We start from the raw sequence: 22,698 nt of genomic DNA, 5'->3' as shown, positions 1-22,698 counted from the left end.
TTCCCGGAAACCTGTGATTGTTACGTTTCGCATACGTTCTCCTGGGCGTCTTCCTTTCGTTGCCCTTTCTTGCCTTTATCTATGATCGTTCGTATCTCTTTCCGTTTTACTTGCCTCTGATACACTCCTGTGCACTGCCCGAGTTGAGAGGGATAGTGAAAAGAGCTGAAGCCTGAACACAAATCGCTGCGGTACATTCGGCCGTGTGAGAACGGTCTCACCCAACAGACTTGGGTATTTTCTTATGAAAAGATTTGATTTGTTCCCCGAACATAGATGCCTGTACGCTCAAATTGTGCTCTATCCAACTGACTCAAGCAGCTGGATCACACGGTCAAACATCTGCAACCGCTCTTCCATCCACTGATCCACGCGGTGCTCGCCTATCAGTTCATTGTGTTGCACCCTGGCATGTTCTAACGCTGTCAAACCATCGTTGTCTTTTGCGTCAAGATCAACCCGACCAGTTTGGAGTAGCAACTGAACGGCGCGCGCCCTCCCCTCCTTTGCAGCCCACATAAGCGCTGTCCGCCCCTGACCATCCTTTGAGTTGACGTCGACTTCCGCAGAGTTGAGAAGCAAAGTCACCACAAACCCTGCTCCCTCCTCAGCAGCCCACGAAAGTGGTGTTCGGCCGTCATTGTCCATGGAGTCCGCTTCGACTTGGCCTGTGTCTAGTAGTTGCTTGACCACACCCTCTTTGCCCATATATGCAGCCCATGAAAGTGGCGTTTGGCCGTCATTGTCCTTGGAGTCCACTTCGACTTGGCCTGTATCTAGTAGTTGCCTGACCACACCCTCTTTGCCCATATATGCAGCCCATGAAAGTGGCGTTTGGCCGTCATTGTCCTTGGAGTCCACTTCGACTTGGCCTGTATCTAGTAGTTGCCTGACCACACCCTCTTCACCCCCCTCTGCAGCCCATGAAAGTGGCGTTTGGCCGTCATTGTCCTTGAAGTCCGCCTCGACTTGGCCTGTGTCTAGTAGTTGCTTGACCACACCCTCTTCACCCCGCTCAGCAGCCCACGAAAGTGGTGTTCGGCCGTTATTGTCCTTGGAGTCCACTTCGACTTGGCCTGTTTCTAGAAGCTGTCTGATTACACCTTCAGCGCCGTTAGATGCAGCATATGAAAGAGGCGTTCGGCCGTTATTGTCCTTGGAGTCCACTTCGACTTGGCCTGTTTCTAGAAGCTGCTTGACCACACCCTCTTTGCCCATATATGCAGCCTGTGAAAGTGGCGTTCGGCCGTCATTGTCCTTGGAGTCCACTTCGACTTGGCCTGTTTCTAGAAGCTGTCTGATTACACCTTCAGCGCCTTTAGATGCAGCATATGAAAGAGGCGTTCGGCCGTCATTGTCCTTTGAATCCACCTTGACTTGGCCGGTATCTAGAAGCTGTCTGATTACACCTTCAGCGCCGCCAGATGCAGCATATAAAAGAGGCGTTCGGCCGACATTGTCATTGGAGTCCACTTCGACTTGGCCTGTATTCAGTAGTTGGATAACCACACCCTCATGCCCCCCCAGAGCAGCCAGCGAAAGCGGTGTTTGGCCGTAATTATCGACTGCATCGAGATATTGGCCCGGCGGTGTCTGCGATATAATACACCTCAGAAGCTGTTCGATGCCCTCCATAGATGCTACATGTAAGATTGTTCCGTTCAACCATCGGAGACTGTATCCAAGCATCCCGCGTACCTTCCCCCACAATGCAACGCGGTTGTTCGATGGCCAATCTAATGCTTTGAGAAGGTCGGTCTGAAGACTCTCAGTGTCGCTCCGACTGGCGTGGTCCACCCACGAAGTCGCATATGCTATGAAAGGGAACTCGTCGAGGAGGGCTTCAGAGCCACGACGAGTGCGCTCAGATCCGAACTCTTTCTTAAGCCTTGCTACCGCTAGAGCAATCTCATCCGCAGCCAGGTAATGCACACAAGTCCTAGCCAGCCGCGAATGTGCCACGAGAGCTGCGTCTATTGGTGTCGAGGGCCCGCCTAGAACGGAAAGGCCTTGGGCGAGAAAATAATCCTTGACCGATTGATGAATGAATTGGACAGACATGGAATCTTCCAGCGATTCGTCATCGACAGAAGACCTGTCAGAAGCAGTATCAGACTGGTAGGATGCCTTTGCCTCAGCAAGGCCACAGCTCAATTTCTTGATCCTCGAGACGATCATGTCGTGCTCGTGTGGGAAGCTTCCCCGGCGTTGATATTCCTCCAATGATTGAGAAGGCTGGTCACAGTCAACGACCATGGCCCATGCCAACTCGTGAAGAGACAATGGTCGCCAGGCAAAGCAGATCCACTGCATGAGCTTCAGTGAAGCCTCATTCTGACGCATGTCCTGAATGAGCTTGTCGTACAAGTCGTTCAGCTCCCTGGGAATTGAATTGATAACCTTGATCAACCCCTGCAGCTCTTCCCCTTCTTGTCTGAGTCGCAAAATCTGCTCTACAACCAGTCGTGCCCACATGAAGATGCCGGAAGCACGGTCCGTGATCAACTTCGGTATCTCAGATTTGGCCAGGCGCCCATCTTCGAGAAATCGATCTTTAACGTAGACAACGATATCATTCTCATTATTCGCCTCGGTACAGATCTCAAAATCAGAAACTGGGCCCAATATTGGGTAGTGGCGGCAAGTGACACATATACGAAGCTGTATGCGAGCAGAAGGTACCGAGTCTATCAGACCTTTCAACCACGCGAGAAGGCTTCTCGCATTGTCCTCGCCACACTCGTCTAAGGCGTCGATAAACAGCCAAACCCGGCGGAGGCGCAAAATCCTTGGCAGAGCCATCTCAAAGAAGGATTGAAGCTCTTTCCGATGCCAAGTCCAGTCATTCATGCTGTGACGCTTGTTGTTGAAACCCTCAACCAGCTCTGGTAGAGCAGCTGGCATCTGAATGAGAGATTGATGTAGGAGCGATCGAATGAAGCCTAATGGAGACTTTTGGAGTTCGTGGCCCCGGTCGTGAAAGAAGAAAGACAGTAGCAGGTCGTCCTTGCTAGCATTGAGAGTGTTTCCATGGTGGTGGAGTGTGTGTTTGAGTAATGTCGATTTTCCAGAACCAGGTTTTCCTTTGATCCAGAGTAGACCGCCAGCACCCGAGGCCCAGTCTTGATATAGTTCGTGGTGCTTAAGCCATTCGCATGTTCCCTTTGCTGCCTTGTCAACATCGTTGGCTCGGTCGTTGAGTTCTGGGAAGGCAAGTGATTTCAGACAGTCCTGGTGACTTTGTGACAGAGCTGTTGAAACGGAATGAACTGAGATATGATTAGTCCCATGACGACATCGAAGCATTCCATGAAAGCGTTACCAATCTGGTATCTCCATCTGGCCAATTCTCCAAGCACCCTCTTAAACCCAGGATCTTCTTCAGAAGCAAACCTGACTATATTCCGATGATCTGCACGAATTGAGAGAGGGTTATAGCCTTCAAGGACAGCAGAGTCTTTAGATACAACTATGCCGATTTTCGGTTGGGTAGTCAATGGCAACTCTTCAAAAAAGCAGGTCACTTCGAGCTGCCGCCCGCTCTCACGTTGCTCTCGTAGCATCACTGAGAACCTGGTTCGGATCGATTCGAGGTACTGATTGTCTGTCTGTAGAACATCAAGCAAAGAAGGGTTGGTGGGCATAATCAAGCCGATGGCAGACACCGGTATTTCAGCCCACCGAGCCATCCAGGAACCCTTGTGTGGAGTGCCCATGAATATGATCCCTTTTGTGGACTCGAAGATCGAGCGAAGATGATGCTCGGCGTTGTCTCGCGATAGGAGAAGTGCTTCTTTGCAAACAAGACCGCCCAGGCTGTGGGTGACAAAGATGATCGGGCGGGACGAGATGTTGGGCGTGGTTCTATCAGCAACAAGAATATGAAGGAAATTTGTCGCGTGATCGATCAGCCGATTTGTCGAGACATGGTCTTTGCGAACAACATAGGCATCGTAGCCATATGTGAGGATGCGTGTTTTCTCGAGCTTGGCTGGGAGAAGGGTCTTGGGCCATGGTTCCTTCTGCCCAGTCGCGGTCCAGGTTCTCTCGCGATCACCCGTGAGGCCGTGGATGAAGCAAACATCGACCACAGCGTCAGGGCAATCATGAAGTATCTTGATTCCCTCTGGAAATAAAACTGCAGCAGGGGCCTCGAAGGGCTCGAGGGTGGTTCCGTTGGGCGGGTTCGAGCTGTTGGGCGGCTGCAGTTGTGTTTGGGGCGCCTTGTCACGCTTGAATAGGTGGGCAAACTTGCCCTTGACCTTTCTCATCGCGATAGCAGCAAGGAATGAACTAGGGGGTGGCAAGGGTCGAAATTCAGTCAGACATGTTTGCAATCGATGATCAAAGTGTCAGGACTGACCATGCAAGAGAAGAAGCGAAAACGACAAATGAGGGGCAAACAATCAGGCCATCGGATTCGCTGCTGCATCGGCGCCTACCAACAGAATCTCTGCCCCAATCGTTTCCAGCTTGCATGTGCGGCTGAGGGGCGGCAGAATAGGTGAGCATAGGTCTGATCAGAGCATGCAAAGGAGGATAACCTTCAACTCGTCGAGCATACCTATGCTGCAAGTATCTCAGCGCTTCAATGAAGCACCAGATCTGAGTTAAGAGCTGGTCGACACTGTGGCGCAGGCATAATACTCATGATAACGTATGCCCAGTACAAGCAGCTAGAGACACTTGGCTCAGCTGCTTGTTGGCCGGACCTCTGATAGGTCCGCTTCTGGTCTTTCATATCTTCAACTTGAATGATGACCTAGAACGAGTTCCTGCGAGGTGTGATGATGATATCGACATGGGGTTCGCTGTGGGAGGTAGTAAGAGATGGTCTGGCGTTGAACGCCGACCCTCTCTCCACATTCCGACCCCGAACTACGGAGTCGCAACCGTCATTCATGTGCTGACCAACCATGGGCGGCCGACTCGGCACCGGGTCAGATCAAAAGGTCAGGGCGGAGTAGGGGTTCAATCCCTAGTCTCCGCGTCATACAATCGGGATGATAAGCTGCCCAAGCGACACCCCCGTGCCCGTCTGAGCTTGAGGGTGACACTCATGGCGCACTCGTAAGTCCCATACCGCCTTTTCGACACTAGGTGGTCGGAGAGATATCTTGCATGTCCTTGCGCCTGAGTGGGCGGGTTGCCGTGTATCCATGCGTGGCACGCGCCTGCAAGTCACATTGGATAGTTCCTCTGGATGATCAGTCAGCACTCTATGTTGGTCGCCAAAGAACACCCTACCCTCAAGATTACCCAGCAAGACTGGCACTCTAGAGACTTACCTAAAGGAGGGCACGAGTGCGATGCTCGTGTACCAAATATGGATTGGGGCGAGGGATAGTGGACTGTGCAGGTGAGGGATGCTGAAAAAAGTCCCCATGGCGATTACCAACCCACATTCCCTGTACCTGTCAATAAGCACCTAAGGCGGCACAGCTCTGACTGGAGGCTTCAATACCTTAGGTAGGTACAAGCAAGTCCCTGTTCAGGCCGATAGCCAACCACATTCAAGCCCAACTTTCAGTGGAGACTGTGGAGGTGATCATTCCAGGTTGTCACGAACTTTGCAGCCCATGCCCGAGTTACATGTAGTCTAATGTTGAGATTTGCTCATCTGCAGGCGGGATTACGAATCTGGGGAGAAAGGGGCAGTTGCCAATGGTTGGGGTCGTTCCTGCATTTGAAGCAATGGACGCACGCCAGTGCCTTGGGAACAGCTTTTGCGACAACGTGGACTACCGTCTACTGTGGTCGAGTCAAACTCCCCGAAGAACCGCTAGAATGTCTCGAATGTCGGTGTCCACAAGCACCGCGTGGCCGAAGCCCCTCCCGCCCCAGCGCCCGATTGGGAAGGGGCTTCTTCTTTTTCTTTCTCGGTTTCCGAGTATTACCTTTACTCAACAGTACAGAAATGTACAGCAAGGATGAAGCATCGGCGAGATTGAGCCGACTACAAGTACAGCCATAATGCTGCGAGCAGAGTGATGCACAGAAGCAGCCTTGCAAACCGTAGCACTGATGAAGGCCTGCCAGAAGAAGGTGGCAGCTGTAGTTATGAAAAATAAAATGCGTGACGCGTGTAATTGTGCATCTCTCTACTTGTAGTGTACAATCCCGGTCTTTAACTTGCCGTTTAAATCCGGCAGGGAATGTTTTGTCCCCTTTCCCAGGGCAGGCGAATAGGTAGATCATGATTGCATTTGTCATCGATACCGACCTGGGTACGAAGTTAGGTAGCTGTTTCTTCTCGCAACTCTTGCCCTGTCCATCAGCCCTCCCTGCTGTTGCCTCACCCAGCCAGCTGCTCCTCGGTTTAAATCCGAGCCCCGTCAACTGTCTAGCTATTCGGATTCGGATCCCCCTCCCCATCACATTCTACCTTGGTATCCTCCCCCATCCCAGCACACTAATCCACCTTGACGTTGGGGTCGTTGGAAAGCTTGTCTTGCATCTGCCCAATCACTGATCCCCGGTCCTCTCTGCTTCAATCGATTTGATGTCTGGTCTCTCCATGACGCCGGCCCGGACTTCATCTTGTCCGTTTCCCCATATTTATTCTGCTGAAAAAGCTACCAAATCATTCCGACACCATTTTTAATCCCCATCCATTGGTCTGGATCCCGGTGTATCTGTCCGTGTGTCTGCGTCTGCGTCTGTGGGTGTGTGTCGTGTGCATGCATGCATCTTTATTGCTTTCGCCTCCCTGCTTCTGCCTTGTCTGACTCTTTTGCTACTTCTTCTCCCACCCCCTCCCTCTTCCTTTTCTGGACCTTTTCTCTTGGCCCTTCGAGAAGAGACAGGCTTCATGCATAGAACAAAGGCTCCGAGGTAGTCGCCCACGTAACCAAGGTCGGCCCCTCTGGTATCTTCAAGCGCCATTGTACACCACGGTCCTCTCCCTCCACTTAAAAAGAGGTTCGGCGCATTCCCTCCTCTCGTCTCTCCCGCAGAATTGTACGATCATATCTTGGCCCTCTTGATAGCGGACCATGACGACGGACCCCGGCGAGCACGAGAAGGATCGCAATCCCTCCGTCGACCTGCTCACCGACGTCCAGCGCCCGGACCATGACGAGGACATCGACGCCGAGAAGGAGATCGCCTCGGCCGAGCTCGAGCGGGACGTCGATCCCCTCGACAAGGCCGGCGCCGGCGACGACGCCGAGAGCATAGAGCAGCGCGAGGAGCTCGCCCGCCTGCGCAGCTATGCCACCAACACCAGCGCCACCACCGCGGCCACCAGCCGGCACCCGCCCGTCCAGCGCAAGTGGTACAAGACCCCGAACCCGCTGCGATGGGGCAGGATCCCCGACGTGCCGGAGGAGAAGACCGTCTGCCCGGAGTACAAGGCCGGCTTCTTCAACAAGCTCATCTTTTACTGGCAGGGCCCGCTCATGTCGGTACGTTAGTCAATCAATCGCCGAGATATCACGGACTTCGTGTGGGTGGGAGCTGGCTAACCTCGACGAAAATCACAGACCGGCTACAAGCGCCAGCTGGAACCAAATGACATCTACGACGTGAACCCGGACCGCGCCGTCGAGCCCATGTCGGCCAAGGTCCGCGAGGCCTTCAACCGCCGCGTCGCAAACGGCGACAAGCACCCGCTGCTGTGGGCCATCCACGAGGCCTACTTCTGGGAGTTCTGGTTCGGAGGCGCCTGCCAGCTCGTGTCCGCCATCGTCCAGGTCCTCTCGCCCTTCGTCCTGCGCTACCTCATCCAGTTCGCCACAGACGCGTATATCGCCAACCTCCGCGGCCAGTCCGCGCCGCATCTCGGCAACGGCATCGGCCTCGTGTTTGGCGTGACCATCATGCAGATCGTGCAGAGCTTGGGTACCAATCACTTTATCTACCGCGGTATGATGGTCGGTGGGCAGGTTAGAGCCTCTCTGATCGGGCTGATCTACGAGAAGAGCATGAAGATCTCCGGGAGGGCCAAGGCTGGCGGTCTCGCGATCGAGGGAGGAGCAGAGGCTGGCGCGGACGCGGAGAAGCCCGCCGAGAAGCCGAAAGACAAGAAGAACAAGAAGAAGGACAAGAAGGGCCCGCCGGCGCACGCTGCTGACGTCTCGGGAGACGGTATTGGCTGGGGCAACGGCCGTGTCGTCAACCTCATGAGCGTCGACACCTACCGTATCGACCAGGCCTCCGGTCTGTTCCACATCATCTGGACGGCGCCCATCTCCCTGCTCATCACTCTTGCCCTGCTCCTTGTCAACCTGACCTATAGCGCCCTCGCCGGCTTCGGCCTGCTCGTCATCGGCATGCCCATCCTGACCCGCGCCATCAAGAGCCTGTTCGTGCGCCGCAAGGGCATCAACAAGATCACTGACCAGCGCGTCAGTCTGACCCAAGAGATCCTGCAATCCGTGCGCTTTGTCAAGTACTTCGGCTGGGAGAGCTCCTTCATGAAGCGCCTCGAGGAGTACCGCGCGCGCGAGATCTCGGCCATCCAAGTCGTGCTGTCGATCCGTAACGCCATCATGGCCATCTCGCTGTCGCTGCCTATCTTCGCGTCCATGCTCTCTTTCATTACTTACTCGCTGTCCCACCACAATCTGAACCCGGCCGAGGTCTTCTCGTCTCTGGCTCTGTTCAACGGCCTGCGCATGCCGCTCAACCTGCTGCCCCTAGTCATTGGCCAGGTCACCGACGCCTGGTCCTCCGTCAAGCGTATCGAGGAGTTCATGCTCGCCGAGGAGCAAGAGGAGGAGCTGGCCTGGAAACCAGACGGCGAGAACGCCGTCGAGATGCACCACGCCTCTTTTACCTGGGAGCGCACGCCGACGCAGGATACCGAGGACGGCGGCAAGGGCGACAAGCCAAAGGGCGGAGTAAAGCAGCAGCCGCAACAGCCACGACCGCAATCTCCAGCAGGCAGCTCTGGCGACGCGAGTACCCTGGTTGAGGAGAGAGAACCTTTCAAGCTGCAGGACATCAGTTTCGAGATCGGCCGCAATGAGCTAGTCGCCGTGATCGGCACCGTAGGCAGTGGTAAGACGTCCCTCCTCGCAGCCTTGGCGGGTGACATGCGCAAGACGAGCGGCGAGGTCGTCCTCGGAGCGCAGAGGGCCTTCTGCCCGCAGTACGCATGGATCCAGAACGCCACGCTGCGGGACAACATCCTCTTCGGCAAGGAGATGGACAAGCAGTGGTACCGCGACGTCATCAAGGCCTGCGCCCTGCAGCCCGACCTCGACATGCTGCCCCACAACGACCTGACCGAGATTGGCGAGCGCGGCATCACCATCTCCGGAGGGCAGAAGCAGCGCCTCAACATCGCGCGCGCCATCTACTTTGACGCCGACATCGTGCTCATGGACGACCCGCTCAGTGCTGTCGACGCGCACGTCGGCCGCCATATCTTTGACAATGCCATCATGGGTCTGCTCAAGGACAAGTGCCGCGTGCTGGCGACGCATCAGCTCTGGGTGCTCAACCGCTGCGACAGGATCATCTGGATGGAGGGCGGCAAGATCCAAGCGATTGATACCTTCGAAAACCTCATGCGTGATCACGCCGGGTTCCAGCAGCTCATGGAGACCACGGCCGTCGAGGAGGAAAAGAAGGACGGGCCCGCACTGACGCAGACCGCCCTCAGCAAGGACGAACGCCGCGGCAAGAAGAAGGGCAAGGCGCTGATGCAATCCGAAGAGCGCGCTGTTGCTAGTGTACCATGGTCCGTCTACGGCGACTACGTCCGCGCCTCGGGCTCGATATTCAATGGCGTCATCGTCTTCTTCCTCCTTGTCATCTCCCAGGCCGCCAACATCGTCACCTCGCTCTGGCTCTCGTGGTGGACCTCGGACAAGTACGGCCTGACGACGGGCATCTACATTGGCGTGTATGCCGGCCTGGGCGCCGTGCAGGCCCTGCTCATGTTCCTCTTCATGGTCTCGCTGTCCATCTTCGGCACGGCGGCCAGCAAGGCCCTCCTGCGCCAGGCCGTCTCGCGTGTCCTGCGCGCGCCCATGTCCTTCTTCGACACGACGCCGCTGGGCCGCATCACGAACCGCTTCAGCCGCGACGTCGACGTCATGGACAACAACCTGTCGGACGCGATGCGCATGTACTTCTTCTCCATCGCCGCCATCCTCGCCGTCTTTGCGCTCATCATCGCCTACTTCCACTACTTCGCCATCGCGCTGGTGCCCCTCTTCTTTTTGTTCCTGTTCGCCACGACCTACTACCGCGCCTCGGCGCGCGAGGTCAAGCGCTTCGAGAGCGTCCTGCGCTCGACGGTGTTTGCCAAGTTCGGCGAGGGCCTCAGCGGCGTGTCGTCGATCCGCGCGTACGGCCTGCAGGACCGCTTCGTCGGGGAGCTGCGCCGGGCCATCGACGAGATGAACGCGGCGTACTACCTGACCTTTTCCAACCAGCGCTGGCTCGCCGTGCGCCTCGACATGATCGGCAACCTGCTCGTCTTCACGACGGGCATCCTGGTCGTCACGTCGCGCTTCAGCGTGTCGCCCTCGATCGGCGGCCTGGTGCTGTCGTACATCCTCGCCATCGTGCAGATGCTGCAGTTCACGGTGCGCCAGCTCGCCGAGGTCGAGAACGGCATGAACGCCGTCGAGCGCATCCAGTACTACGGCACGCAGCTCGAGGAGGAGGCGCCGCTGCACACGGTCGAGGTGCGCAAGGAGTGGCCCGAGAAGGGCGAGATCGTGTTCGACAACGTCGAGATGCGGTACCGCGAAGGGCTGCCGCTCGTGCTGCAGGGGCTCAACATGCACGTGCGCGGCGGGGAGCGCATCGGCATCGTCGGCCGCACGGGCGCGGGCAAGTCGAGCATCATGTCGACGCTGTTCCGGCTCGTCGAGCTCAGCGGCGGGCACATCACCATCGACGGCGTCGACATCTCGACCATCGGCCTCGGCGACCTGCGGAGCCGGCTCGCTATCATCCCCCAGGACCCGACGCTGTTCCGTGGCACGGTGCGCAGCAACCTCGACCCGTTTGACGAGCACACCGATGCGGAGCTGTGGTCTGCGCTGCGGCAGGCGGATCTGGTGAGCGAGGAGGGCAGTGGGACTGGTGCTGGTGCGGGCAGTAGCGAGGCGAGCAATACCTACAAGCCGGCTGCTGCTGCGGCGTCGTCTAAGGATGCTCCTGCACCCACGGCAGGAGCGGCTGGCAACACCACCACCGCCACCACCAACAACAAAGAGACGGGCCGCATCCACCTCGACAGCGTCGTCGAGGAGGACGGGCTCAACTTCTCCCTGGGCCAGCGGCAGCTCATGGCGCTGGCGCGCGCGCTCGTCAGGGGCAGCCGCATCATCGTCTGCGACGAGGCCACGTCGTCGGTCGACATGGAGACGGACGACAAGATCCAGCGGACCATGGCGTCGGCGTTCCGGGGCCGCACGCTGCTGTGCATCGCGCACCGGCTGCGCACGATCGTGGGCTACGACCGCATCTGCGTCATGGACCAGGGCCGCATCGCGGAGCTGGGCGAGCCGATGGAGCTGTGGCGCCGCGCCGAGGGCGGCATCTTCCGCGGCATGTGCGACCGCAGCGGGATCCGGTTTGAGGACATACGCGGTGCGAGGGAGGATTTCGGCGGGCTTGGCCGGGATGGGGATGGTGGGTTTGGTGGTGGTGGTGATGATGGGGAGGGAGGTGAGGGGATTGGGAGCGGGAAGGATAAAGAGACGGTGAAGGAGAAGGAGGAGATGTGAGTGATGGGATCATATTGGGGGTGTTGAAGGTGTCAAGAGAAGATTGGGATCGTCATGGTTCAAGGGCGCGGGTCTGTGTCTGCGTTCGGCATGGACGGATGAGGAAGAGAGAGCATATACAAAACGATATACCACCAACTTTAGGGCTTGTACGTATTTTTTTTAAAAAACTTTTCTCATGGGCGGTTGCATATTGCATCATATATATAATATCATAATCCTATTTGTAGGAAAGAAAGAAAAGGAGCAACCGTGTGCTGGCATCGGGTGATAGGCTCCTTCGTACTTGGATCGGGTCGAGCCAGGGGTCTCAGTCTGACATATGAGCTGGTGATGATTCGGCGCGCTCGCGATACGCTCCCGAATCCACTTGGTCAGTAGCCGAAATTCCCACTCATCCAATTTGTTTTCCTAAAAGGGCTGCAGGTCTGGTCCAGGATCGACCAACGGCGGTAATTATACAGATTCATTCCTTCATGCTCCCGACCGCCACCGCCGGCGCCGAGGCAGTCCAACTGAGCGTGTCCGGTGAAGCGTTGGACACGGCCTGGATCCTCGCCAAGGGTTCGGTGCATATATCATTGCTATCGATGCAGCCAACTTCGAGCTCGTTCCCCCATACGTAGCCCAGGGGTATCTCGATCTCTCCACCTGCGTCGCCATCCGGAACATCTCCTGCGTCCAGGGACCAGTTCATGAGATCCTCGTCCGTCTCGGTCCACCCGGCGCGGCGCAAAGCGGCCGCCAAGTCTTCCAAGAGACGTTCGTGGGGCAGGAGTACGTCCCGCGCTTCTTCGCGGCTCAGAGTACCGCATCCGCGCGCCCAGAGGTCCCACTGGAGAAGCGTGGAATATCGCAGTAGACGCGGTGCCTCGGGCCCGCCTCGCGCCGGCGGTCGAGCCTGCCGAGGCGGCGGGGAGAGGTTGATGTTGAAGGCGTACTCGAAGAGCAGCTTCAGCGTGCCTCGGAGCTGCGGGAACAGAAACATGATATGGCTTTGTTTGGAGGTCCTTGTTTCAAGAGCCGCGCCTATCTATCCTGTTGCCCTGGATGACAGCTTTGCTCGAGGTGTCTCCCTAGGTGGTGTTTGCCGATCTACCTATGTGAGGTTTGAAATGCTAATTGAGGCGGTCAGAGTCTGCAGCCACAGGAGGCTGCATCCAGCCCTCTCGGCACGCAGCCTCGCGGTCAGCCTGCCTGTTCTGCATAGCCCACCCCTTGAACTGCACGCCTGGAAGTATTTGTTGACCTGCGTAGTGTCCATGATGACCAGCAGCATTAAACACCTGCGCAGGATCCACATCAGTCTTCACATATCATTGGCAATATGCTGAACGAATAACACAATAGTCGTATTGGTAAAGACAGTCAATCGAGTGACCAGCCTACAACGACACCGATACTCCTCTCTAATGCCTATAATAACAAGAGGAAGAAATGTAGTCAAAACGAGTGCCTGAAGAGAGGAAAAGAAAGAAGAAAAAAACCACCAGACCTTGTCTCCCGAGGGGACAAACTCAATGCTCGAGCCCACGTCAAAACCCGCAAATGCGAGCGAATGCTCTCGGACCTAACGTCCTCTCCGCAGCATCCTCTTCTCCAATCACCTAGTAGAAATATTATTAACAAGTCGTACTTTGTTTTTCTCTCGCAAGACCAGTCCCCCTCCTTGACCAAGGTTTCTGGAAACCTTAAAATACAGACACAAAAGCCCTCCCAAACCCTTTTTGCGCCGACATGCCCATAAAAAAGAATAATGAAGAGGTATTTTTGTTCTACAACGCCCCTCCCCAGAAATTGGAGACGTCATGCATCCTAGAGATATCAAACAACCAAACCGAGCTCCAGCCCGCCTCTCTAGAACCGGCCCTGCGTCGACCCGCTAAAGTTGCGCGTGTGCGAGCTCGAGACGGGGCCCGTCGAGGACGGGGGGAACATGTGCGGCTGGTCGTCGAGCAGGTCGTCGAGGAAGGCGCTCGGGGCGCGCCCGCTAGGCGGCCGGTTGAGGTTGAGCGAGCTGGTGCTGACGTTGCGCGGCTGGGGGGTGGCGCGGCTGGGCCCAAAGTTGGGCGACTCGGGCGGGCTGGGACCGACGGCGCGGGCGTACCCCCGCGAGTCGGGCCGCAGGTTGGACAGGCTGATGGACGCCGTGTGCTGCTGGGGGCCCGGCGAGGCCGAGCCGGCGGCGTAGAAGCCCGAGGGCAGGAAGCGCGAGTCCCGGGTGCTGCCGCCCGCGCCGCCGCCGTTGCCGCCGCCCGCGGCGGCCGTGGGCGAGAAGAAGAGGTTGGTCTGCGAGGGCGTCGACGAGGGGATGGGACCCCGGGTCGTCCGCCGTGTGCCGCGGGCGGCGAGGTGCGGTGACGAGTCGCGGTCCGAGTACTTGTAGAAGGGCGCGGGCGGGGCGGGGAAGGCGGCCTTGTCGTTGGCGGCGTGCTGGACCATGGCGGCGCGCTCGACGGAGCGGTGCAGCAGGCAGGCGACGATGCCGCGCCAGGCGAGGATGGCGATGCCGAAGGCGCCGAGGATGGCGCCGACGGCGATGAAGACGGTGCCGTCGGGGGCGGTCGAGTGCTGCATGAAGGGGGCGTTCTTGGTGTCGGGGACGGCGGGAGGGGGGTAGGTCGGGATGGTCTGGTCGACGGTCCGGGACAGGGTGGGCATGGACCGGATGGGCCCTGACGAGGACGTGGCCGACGTCAAGGAGGGAGGCTTGGAAGTCGGTGTCGACTTGCTGTCTGTCGAGGACGAAGCGCTGGCGCTTCCCGAGCTGGCGGTGGCAGATGCCTTGGTGTCGGTGCTGGACTGCTTGTTGTCGCCCGACTTGGAAGCCGATTGTGAGGGCTGGTTGGCCGAGTTGGTGGCGCTCGCCGAGTTGGAGCTTTTGTCGTTCTGGGCCATGGCAGCGGCGGAGAAGAAGCCGAGGATGACGAGCGTGGTCAGGAGAAGCGTGTGCTTCAGAGACATGCGTGAGCGCGCCATGGCTCGGGCCTGTGTGCGATACGATTGGGATGACGATGTAATGATGGCTTCGTCGGTCGTCGAGATGGATGAAGGGAAAAAAAACGATTCGCTGTGCGTCGGCGTTCGCACGGGAGCAGACGCAGTGTTACGATGAGCTGAGGGCGGACAGCCCGGGGGTTGATGAGGGAGGGTTCGATCGGTCGGGCGAATCAAGATCAATCCCAGCTGATTGCCAACACCTCCAGATGGTTGCGGCTGTGGAACGAGATGGCGGGAAGCCGGTTGTATGGCGAGTAGCGAGTGACTGTGAACGAGAGACGTCGAAAGGAAGAGGAGCGCACCGGAAGTGTTGGGAAGCCGGTTGCGCGGTCGCTGGTGTGATGCAGAGAAGAGAGGAAAGAGGAAAAAAGCGGGCACTGGAGATGGCGAGTGGGAAAAAGGGAAACAAATGGGTGGGCAATAAAGGAGGGTAGGCAAGAAGTGTGCTGACAGGGACACGCACTACGCTGTAAGCATTGCACCCTTTCTTCTGGCTCCAAGAAGTATCCGAGCAGCAGTCTGGCTGATGGCGATGGCGATGGCGATGGCTTCAGGAGAGGACAGATCCGGATGGGTGGGTGGGTGGTTTGCGTGTGCGTGCCTGGACGAGGAGGGAGAAACAGGAAGCTTGGGAGGGCTTTCCAAGGATGTTTGCGTGCGGGTGGGTGGCTGAGCCTGGAGCCTGTGAGCGAGGAGGGCGCGAGAAAAGGGAGAGAGGATCGCAATTCATCCATTATTCCATGCATTCCTCCCTTACCTAGTCCGTAGTCCTCCCTCCACCAACCAACCCATCCTCCTTTTTAGTGGGGGCTCCCTCGCTCTTCTCTCTCTCGTACTGGCCATGGCACATCCATACAAAACACGAGCGGCGATCTCCATCCAGCGCTGGGCCACTCAGCCCCAAATCACTACCTGATTTAGCAGCCCGTGGCAAATATTTTCAGCGCCTGCAGGGCTTTCCCGCCTAGACCTGATTTAGCCGGGCTCGTGTGCATCAGATATGAAGTGCACGGCTGGGCGTCGAATTGATTGACTCTTTGCCGATACACAATGCTCAATGCTTCAGCTTTTGGCTCTGAGCCTCAAGATGCTGTCTAATCAGACGTCCCAGAAAGCCGTTGCGCCTCACATGCGACTCGACTGGTCCGTCATTGCGTGCCAAAGATTGGCGTCTTCGATTCGGCCCAAGAGGCAAACAAGTCTGGATCTTCAACGGCTTGCCACCGATCAGTGCTGCATTGGCGTCAGGTAGCTGCTGCGACGCTACTCTGTACCTACATTTCCTACATGTCCCTCTCTTCTCCCTCATGCTTGCATGGGCGCCCACACGTGCGCACGGAGACGGAGGTGCTGGAATTGGCCTACGTCACCCAACCGCGTGTTTGTGCTTGTACACATCAACCAAATGCCAATACGAGACGTCCAGTTTCGTATGGAAACGGATCCCCAACTCCGCCCCTCTTTGCCCGAACTGGTACAACCCCCACCAGCCTTTTCTACCAAGAACTCCACCGAAATAGCTTTTTCTGGAAGTACCCTGATGGGTCGGCACATGTTTGGCTGGAATAACCTCAAGCCTACGTACCCGTTTTGAAGAGTCAAAACATTTGCCTTGCGGAATAATTGCACTGTTCACGATATGGTCAACCAGAACTTTGATGCATCCAAGTCCTGACCGCACTTTATGGGCTCCTGGTGTAATCACTGACATCACCTCTTTGATACGCTCAACAAGCTCCCCGGTGACAACATGTATGGTATGCATAGATACACATTTTCTATCGATCTATCAGTATCCCAGTAGGAGGCTTGATAGTATGTAAGAGCCGGCAACTCGGCTCATTATACACGGCAATCAGTACCCGACATCAGCTTTCACCAGAGAGGTCTCATTGACCTATGCCTCGACTCCAGTCATGACCATCTTGGTGACCAGGAACTCGTCGATGCCATACTTGCTGCCTTCCCGCGACAAGAATTTGCAATTAAGGATGGTGGCTTCAACTGCGCACTCACCGACATTGACACCGACCATGCCCACCTCCAAAGCCTCGGCACCTCGCCAGCACCTGCTCGAGTCCCTGCTGTAAAAGTACCCAGCCAAGCCGAGCTCGGTGTCGTTCGCCAGCCGAACGGCCTCCTCCTCCGTCTCGGAGGGAAAGAAGACCGCCACGGGGCCAAACGTCTCTTCGCGGAAGATGTCCATGTCGGGGCGTCATGCCCGTCAGGAGCGTGATGCCAAAGTAGTTCGGCCCGAGATGCGGCAGCGGCTCGCCCCCCGTGCAGGACCCCTTGGAGCATCCATATTCGTGGATGAGATACCATGGAAGAATCATTGGTCCTTGTGCTACCCGAGGCTACGCCTTCGACAAGTGCTGATAACGAAACCCATTAACGAAAACCACAGTCATGTCATTGCGTTTCATATGCTACAACATTTACTTGGTTGAGTATTGCAACAGTAGCTTCTGTCATGACAACTTATAAGTCAGACAGCTTTTGATTTAATAACCTAGTTACTTATAAATGATTTCTTAGAAGCGATAGACATAGAATGTGCGCTTGTCTTACACCTAGACCCCCCTTTTCTCCGTCAAATGTTGAGAAGACGTATCAGGTGCTTACAGATATTTGATTTCAAACCGAGTACCGCCCCATAGAGTGAAACACGAGGAAGAAGGAGTGCAAGGAGAAAACTTCTGAGCCGAGAACATCAAGATGTATTGAGCGAGCAAGAATGGGCTCGTCAAAATCAAAGATAGGAGAGGAGGAACCGTCTTATCAAGGTTTCCCTTTAACACAATATGGGTAGCCCTTCCACAGGTTCTCACAGTTTCTTCCAACTGTTGAAGATGTCAGCATTCACATTGATCTGACAAAGAAGAGACAGAGAAGGGAGACCAACTTGAAGGATTCCAAGTGAGGAATTGGCTGAAGCTGATGGCGAACTTGAACTGGATCGAGGGACAGCTGTCACCTGGCTGCACCTTGTAGTACTTCAAACATTTCTCCGGACCACCAGCCTGGCCTTGATCCTTGCTAGGCTTCTGGTCTTTGCTGGGCTTCTTGTCCTTGTCAGGCTTTTTGCCCTTGTCCTTTTCGGGCTTCTTTTCTTTCGGAGGTTTCTTGCCCTTATCCTTGTCCTTGCCCTTATCCTTGCCCTTATCCTTGCCCTTATCCTTGCCCTTGTCCTTGTCCTTGCCTTTGTCCTTGTCCTTGTTTGGCTTCTTTTCCTTAGGCTTGGGCTTGGGCTTAGGCTTGGTGGGCGGCTTGGGCGGGAAGTCTCCCGTGGTCTTGCCAGGCCCGTAGGCCTTTGTCCCGGGACAGAGGGGCATCTTGGCCTCGTAGGCGATCTTGTTGCATTTCTCGTCGTTCTTCGGGCAGGCAATGAAGCACGACTCGAAGTTCTGCTCCGCCTGCTGGTCCTTGTTGGTGCCCTTGCTTTTGGAAATGAGAGGCGCGGTGACGGTGTAGTCAGCCTCCGGGTCCCGAGTTCCACAGTCCTTCCACACCTCCCGCGCGTGGAACGTGATCTTCACGACCTTGCTTTTGACCTGTATGCCGCAGGTCATGCCTCCCGCGGGGCAGTACACGGTCGAGCTCGACGACTTTGCGTCCGTCGTCGTCCACGAGTAGCTGAAGCCGAGCTCGCCGCCCAACTTCATGATATCCCCGAGCTCGATCTGGGGCGCCAGCTTGGTGCTGACGCTCTTGGTGACGCCCCTGGTTTTGCGACAACCCCCCCTTTTGGTTAGCTACTATATGGTTCGGGAAATACGTCCGCAGCAAAAAGGAAAAAAGAAAAGAAAACCCAGAAGCCGGAACGGAACTCTCAGAGAACAGGAGTTGCTTACACGGAGTGCGTGGCGCTGGTACCGACGGTACACTTTTCCTTCATGTTGGACGTGCACTCCCAGGCGTTGGGCCGCTCCGGGGGCAAGTAGTAAGGCTCGGAGAACTTGACTTTTGAGTACACGATGTCGATTTTGCGACACTTGGGTGCTGGTGGTTCGTTGAGCTGCTGCCGCTCTTCGAGTGCGAGAGAGGTGCCCAACGGTGCCGTTGGGGCAGCCAAGACGACCCTGGTCAAGAGGCCGAGGGCCATTAACTGGGTTGTCAAGAGCATGATGACGAATGTGAGAGGTGGAGATCCCAGTGCTTGAAAGAATCGTGGGCAAACAGCCTCACTGAAGCTATGCGACTCGACCAGAAGCCGAAAACTTGGATATTCAACCAACTATTTCTATGATAATTCGACGACTGAGTTGCTGGCCTTGATATGAATTGTTCTTTCAAACGCCGCCCTTCCGCCCATACTTATAGAGAAAACCTCTTCTCGTCACATTCCGTAGCTTGGTCCAGGCGTGAACTTGGCACCGTTGATTTCTTCCTGAAAATCTAAATATTGATATTCATCTTACAAAATAGTTATTGATCGTGAGCTCCATCGGTGTCTATGTATAGGTTCGGTCCTATGGAGTCCTCTCTCTTGGCCAAGGTAGAGTACTGAAACATACGAGGAAGAAGTCCAGCCCGCGATCTGTGTTTCCTCGTGCGTGTATATGCTATTTTGATTCGATGTTGGGCTTTCGACAGAGCCTCGACGTTGTTTCCACGGAGATATTTCGGATCAGGTGACTATAGCTGTAACAAGTCATTCGACGAGCTGATCTCCAGACCAGCACAATCAGGTCCTCGCCGTCGGGGTTGTAGCGGCGATGCCGTCCCACCAGTGCCTGTGCCAAGCGTACTGATCAACATGTTTTCAACAGGTCATGAAACCATCCAAGCTCAGAAAAGCTCACCGGGAATAGTCGCATGGGGCCTCACGTCCCTGTGTTGGCTGTAATTAAGTGCGGCGTTTTGCTGTGCCGCCACGAGACGCAGTCCCATCTTGTGTTGATCCACCAACTCCTTGTCAATCAGCTTCCTGCTGGAAGCTAGATGACTAACTATTTTTAGAGCTGGAAGAGTTCTTTACGGCAGGCGATGATGCCAATTTTCCAATTACTGCCAGAAAGTTTGTCTCTATCTTATTCTCCCTGACGGTCTCTAAGCTTGTCGGATAATGCACACCCTAAACATATAAATACTCCCAACCACCTTCTTTGGCCAACGCATGCTTTATCAGACCATCAGGTGAGTTTACAAACCACTCACCCTGTGTTTGAGTTGCCCTGCTATCCTCTGTTGTACATCCCCAAGGTTCCCTTCAAACCTTACGTCCCTATCGCTTGCTCGGTCTGTCACCACTAGCACTAGCTCCACCTCCTGGCGAGCTAAGTTCCCCAGACTCTTATACACTAGTACATACGGGGAATTACACCTTTTAAAGACATTTCCGTACTCCTCTGATGGAACCCCTGTGATCTAATCTTCTTCTCTTCCGGGAAAGCATATGGACAAATGCATGCCTCGAGTGAAGCCGAAGGACAGATCTATGTACATGACTAGCCATTAGGTGTATAGACTATAGTAATGTACTATTGGCTATTATTTCACGACGCAGAATCATGATCGCCTTTTCCCGTTACCATGTGAAGAGATTCGAGGGAGTGCCAGTGTGGCTGTCGGAGACTATTGTACCTCGGCCAGGACTCCCAGCCAGTCAAGCCCCACCAGCTCGAGGTCTCCCATGCCCTCCAAGCTTTGGAACAGGTTCTCGTCCCCCAGGGCTGCGCTCTCCGAGACGCCGGCCACCAGATGCCCCAAGCTGTAATCGTGAATGCCGGCATCCGATGTCGCAGGCTGGGGCGCGGGAAGGGCCAAGTGACCCGACAGCGCCACAGGCCCTTCTAGGCTGGGCATGGTCGGGATCGAGGGCGAGACCGCAGCCATCATGCCGATCAGTCTCGGAGCGTAGTGCTGCTCGTGGTCCTCCCTGAGCACCGCCCCGGCCAGGCCGCGCAGGATGTCTTGGCACCTCATGCCGCCGGTGAGGAAGCAGATGTTCAGGGCCAGCTCGGCGAGCTTGCCCAGGCCAACCACCCGCAGTTCACCTTCCCTGAGCAGACAGACCCATGACATGACCTGGACGCCGAGAGAGAAGATGATCGGCCTCTTGTTCGCGATGGAGACGTACTGGCGGTCCGTGACGAGCTTCGAGGACAGCTGCCATTGCTGAGTGACGATGACGTCGGCTTCTTGGATTCGCAGGTAGGAATGACGGCTGTGGTGCTCGAGGGTGAGGCTGTCCATTTCCGTCTCGGCCAGGACATCAGAGCCTTGGGCTAGGTATGTCCGGGTCAGCCGCGTCAAGAGGCGGGCTGCGATGGCCTCCGTCTCAGTGTCTTGTGCGAAGCCATCCAGACACGGTACATAGTCGTCGATGTTCATGCTCGGCCTCCTAGCCCGACGCGTTCTGGTCTTGGAAGCGTACAGCTGCGACGCCGCTTCTGTATTAAAAATAACCTTCTCGATGCGTAGCACTCTTGGGTTGTCTTCCTCATAAAGCAAGGCAGCCTCGTTGAATAACGAAATTGCCTCGTCCAGGTACAGAAATGCGCGGGTGTGCACGTTCAGCACATTGTACGCCGTAAATAGGAACAGTGAACATGCGACCTCATCCAGGGCGGCCGGGTCTGCATAGTCGTAGCCTAGGCGCGATGTCTCTACCTGGAGTATGAGATCTCGTAAGACGGTGCTGTCGCGAGAGTCCATTCGGTATCTTCCGGAGGCGAGCAGCAGTCGAAGGGACAAAACCAGGGTGCGAAGACTCGGCTGAGAGAGCCAATCCTGCTCGGTGACAAGTCGTGAAGCAAGCTCCGAGTACGGGACTATGGGAAACACCAGGTACCCGTCGTCATAATAGGCATTGATGGTGTCCCAGGCATCAGCGACGAGCTTGGACTGAAACTGGCGCCCATGCTCTGAGGTCAGGTTGTCGTCCCTGGGCGCGGCTGCCGGATCCACGATGGATGGAGATTCAAACTCGCCGTCATAAGACCCGGAGCCATGGCTCGCCAGCAACTCTGTGTCTTCTGACATATACCTCTGCCTGAATAGGGGCGAGTCCTCTTCACCCTCCCTTTCCAAGGTGTCGTCGGCAGTCAGAATGGAAAATGGAGTGGGAGCAAATTGCGCAACGGACTTGTCTCCTCCCTTTGACGTATCATGCGAATCTCTGCGGTCGAGGGATTAGTTGGAGGCTACCAAAGGGGATATTTCGGAGATGATGCGTGGAAGAAACCATGAACATACAGTTTACTTGGTCGGCCTCGTTTGGCCGCCTTGTCCCGGAATGTGCACTTCACGCGAGCCTGCTGGCACGAATTGCACGGGCCTGGACTAGCAACGCCCTGACGACCATCAACCCCGTTGGTTTGCCTAGGAATTCGGCACTGGGTCGAGGATCAGCATTTGGACGTGCATGTACGATAACTTTACTGTCTCACCTTGATCTTCATCCTGCGGCAGGCATCACAAGCCCGCCCACGGGGCGCACGGCCCGCCGGCTGAAAGTCGGTGACGGAGAAGGTGCTAAACATCCTGGCAGCTTCTTCGATGAGGTTGCTGATCGTTCTCGAACGCTGTACTTCGATATCAGAGGCGTGGCTTCGCAAGTAGCATTGAATCGGATTCTCTTTGCTCGTGCATCCTGCCAGAGCAAATGAGTGTGGATGGATGAAGGAGAAGTGCTCGGATACACGAACACTCCGGTGATGTGGTAGTAACACGCTACTTTAGATGGATTGTTCGTCGCGCGGAGAGGCTTCATAGGCGGGGAAAGCGAAGGGATAGACTTTCAGCTTGTCCACGCTAACCAAGCCCATTTGGCGCAACTTACTGACTAATGCGGCATCCCCCAGGCAAGCAGTGAGTAAGGACTTTGGAAAGACCTCGATGGCATCTTGATTCACTGCAGTCATCTCTCACGAAGGTCGACACAGAGCGGATAGAGAGGATCCAAGGAGGAATTTCAGGGGACGAGGATTCCGTCTTGATTCTGTCACAAAAGAGCGAAAGATGCAGGAGAGAAAAAGAGAACTTGTCTAGTATCCTGTAC

The 22,698-nt window shown here is 56.0% G+C and overlaps 7 protein-coding genes across 7 annotated transcripts; 1 reads left to right on the top strand and 6 right to left on the bottom strand.

Moving 5' to 3' along the window:
- Positions 1-300: 300 nt before the first annotated feature.
- Positions 301-4,271, bottom strand: E0L32_006185 (uncharacterized protein; the record flags this gene model as incomplete). The annotated part of the gene is made up of 2 exons (XM_031140789.1): positions 301-3,269; positions 3,323-4,271. The coding sequence occupies 2 exons, from the start codon at positions 4,269-4,271 to the stop codon at positions 301-303; spliced, it is 3,918 nt and encodes a 1,305-aa protein (XP_030995166.1).
- A 2,724-nt stretch (positions 4,272-6,995) lies between these two features.
- On the top strand, positions 6,996-11,693 carry E0L32_006184 (uncharacterized protein; the record flags this gene model as incomplete). Its single annotated transcript, XM_031140788.1, has 2 exons — positions 6,996-7,406; positions 7,485-11,693. 2 exons carry the CDS (start codon positions 6,996-6,998, stop codon positions 11,691-11,693), a joined length of 4,620 nt encoding a protein of 1,539 aa, XP_030995165.1.
- A 466-nt stretch (positions 11,694-12,159) lies between these two features.
- Positions 12,160-12,681, bottom strand: E0L32_006183 (uncharacterized protein; the record flags this gene model as incomplete). The annotated part of the gene is made up of 1 exon (XM_031140787.1): positions 12,160-12,681. One exon carries the CDS (start codon positions 12,679-12,681, stop codon positions 12,160-12,162), a length of 522 nt encoding a protein of 173 aa, XP_030995164.1.
- An 869-nt stretch (positions 12,682-13,550) lies between these two features.
- On the bottom strand, positions 13,551-14,672 carry E0L32_006182 (uncharacterized protein; the record flags this gene model as incomplete). The annotated part of the gene is made up of 1 exon (XM_031140786.1): positions 13,551-14,672. The coding sequence occupies one exon, from the start codon at positions 14,670-14,672 to the stop codon at positions 13,551-13,553; it is 1,122 nt and encodes a 373-aa protein (XP_030995163.1).
- A 1,918-nt stretch (positions 14,673-16,590) lies between these two features.
- E0L32_006181 (uncharacterized protein) lies at positions 16,591-16,899 on the bottom strand (the record flags this gene model as incomplete). The annotated part of the gene is made up of 1 exon (XM_031140785.1): positions 16,591-16,899. The coding sequence occupies one exon, from the start codon at positions 16,897-16,899 to the stop codon at positions 16,591-16,593; it is 309 nt and encodes a 102-aa protein (XP_030995162.1).
- Positions 16,900-17,474: 575 nt separating this feature from the next.
- E0L32_006180 (uncharacterized protein) lies at positions 17,475-18,819 on the bottom strand (the record flags this gene model as incomplete). Its single annotated transcript, XM_031140784.1, has 3 exons — positions 17,475-17,536; positions 17,599-18,437; positions 18,548-18,819. The coding sequence occupies 3 exons, from the start codon at positions 18,817-18,819 to the stop codon at positions 17,475-17,477; spliced, it is 1,173 nt and encodes a 390-aa protein (XP_030995161.1).
- A 1,451-nt stretch (positions 18,820-20,270) lies between these two features.
- E0L32_006179 (uncharacterized protein) lies at positions 20,271-22,180 on the bottom strand (the record flags this gene model as incomplete). The annotated part of the gene is made up of 3 exons (XM_031140783.1): positions 20,271-21,816; positions 21,894-22,033; positions 22,088-22,180. 3 exons carry the CDS (start codon positions 22,178-22,180, stop codon positions 20,271-20,273), a joined length of 1,779 nt encoding a protein of 592 aa, XP_030995160.1.
- Between the last annotated feature and the right edge of the window lie 518 nt (positions 22,181-22,698).

The sequence above is a fragment of the Thyridium curvatum genome (genome assembly GCF_004353045.1).
Source record: "Thyridium curvatum strain D216 chromosome Unknown NODE_34_length_383523_cov_77.689754, whole genome shotgun sequence".
Classification (NCBI taxonomy): Eukaryota; Fungi; Ascomycota; class Sordariomycetes; order Thyridiales; family Thyridiaceae; genus Thyridium; species Thyridium curvatum.
The sequence above is the reverse complement of the archived record's forward strand: the minus strand, read 5'-3'. Positions and strand labels throughout refer to the sequence as shown.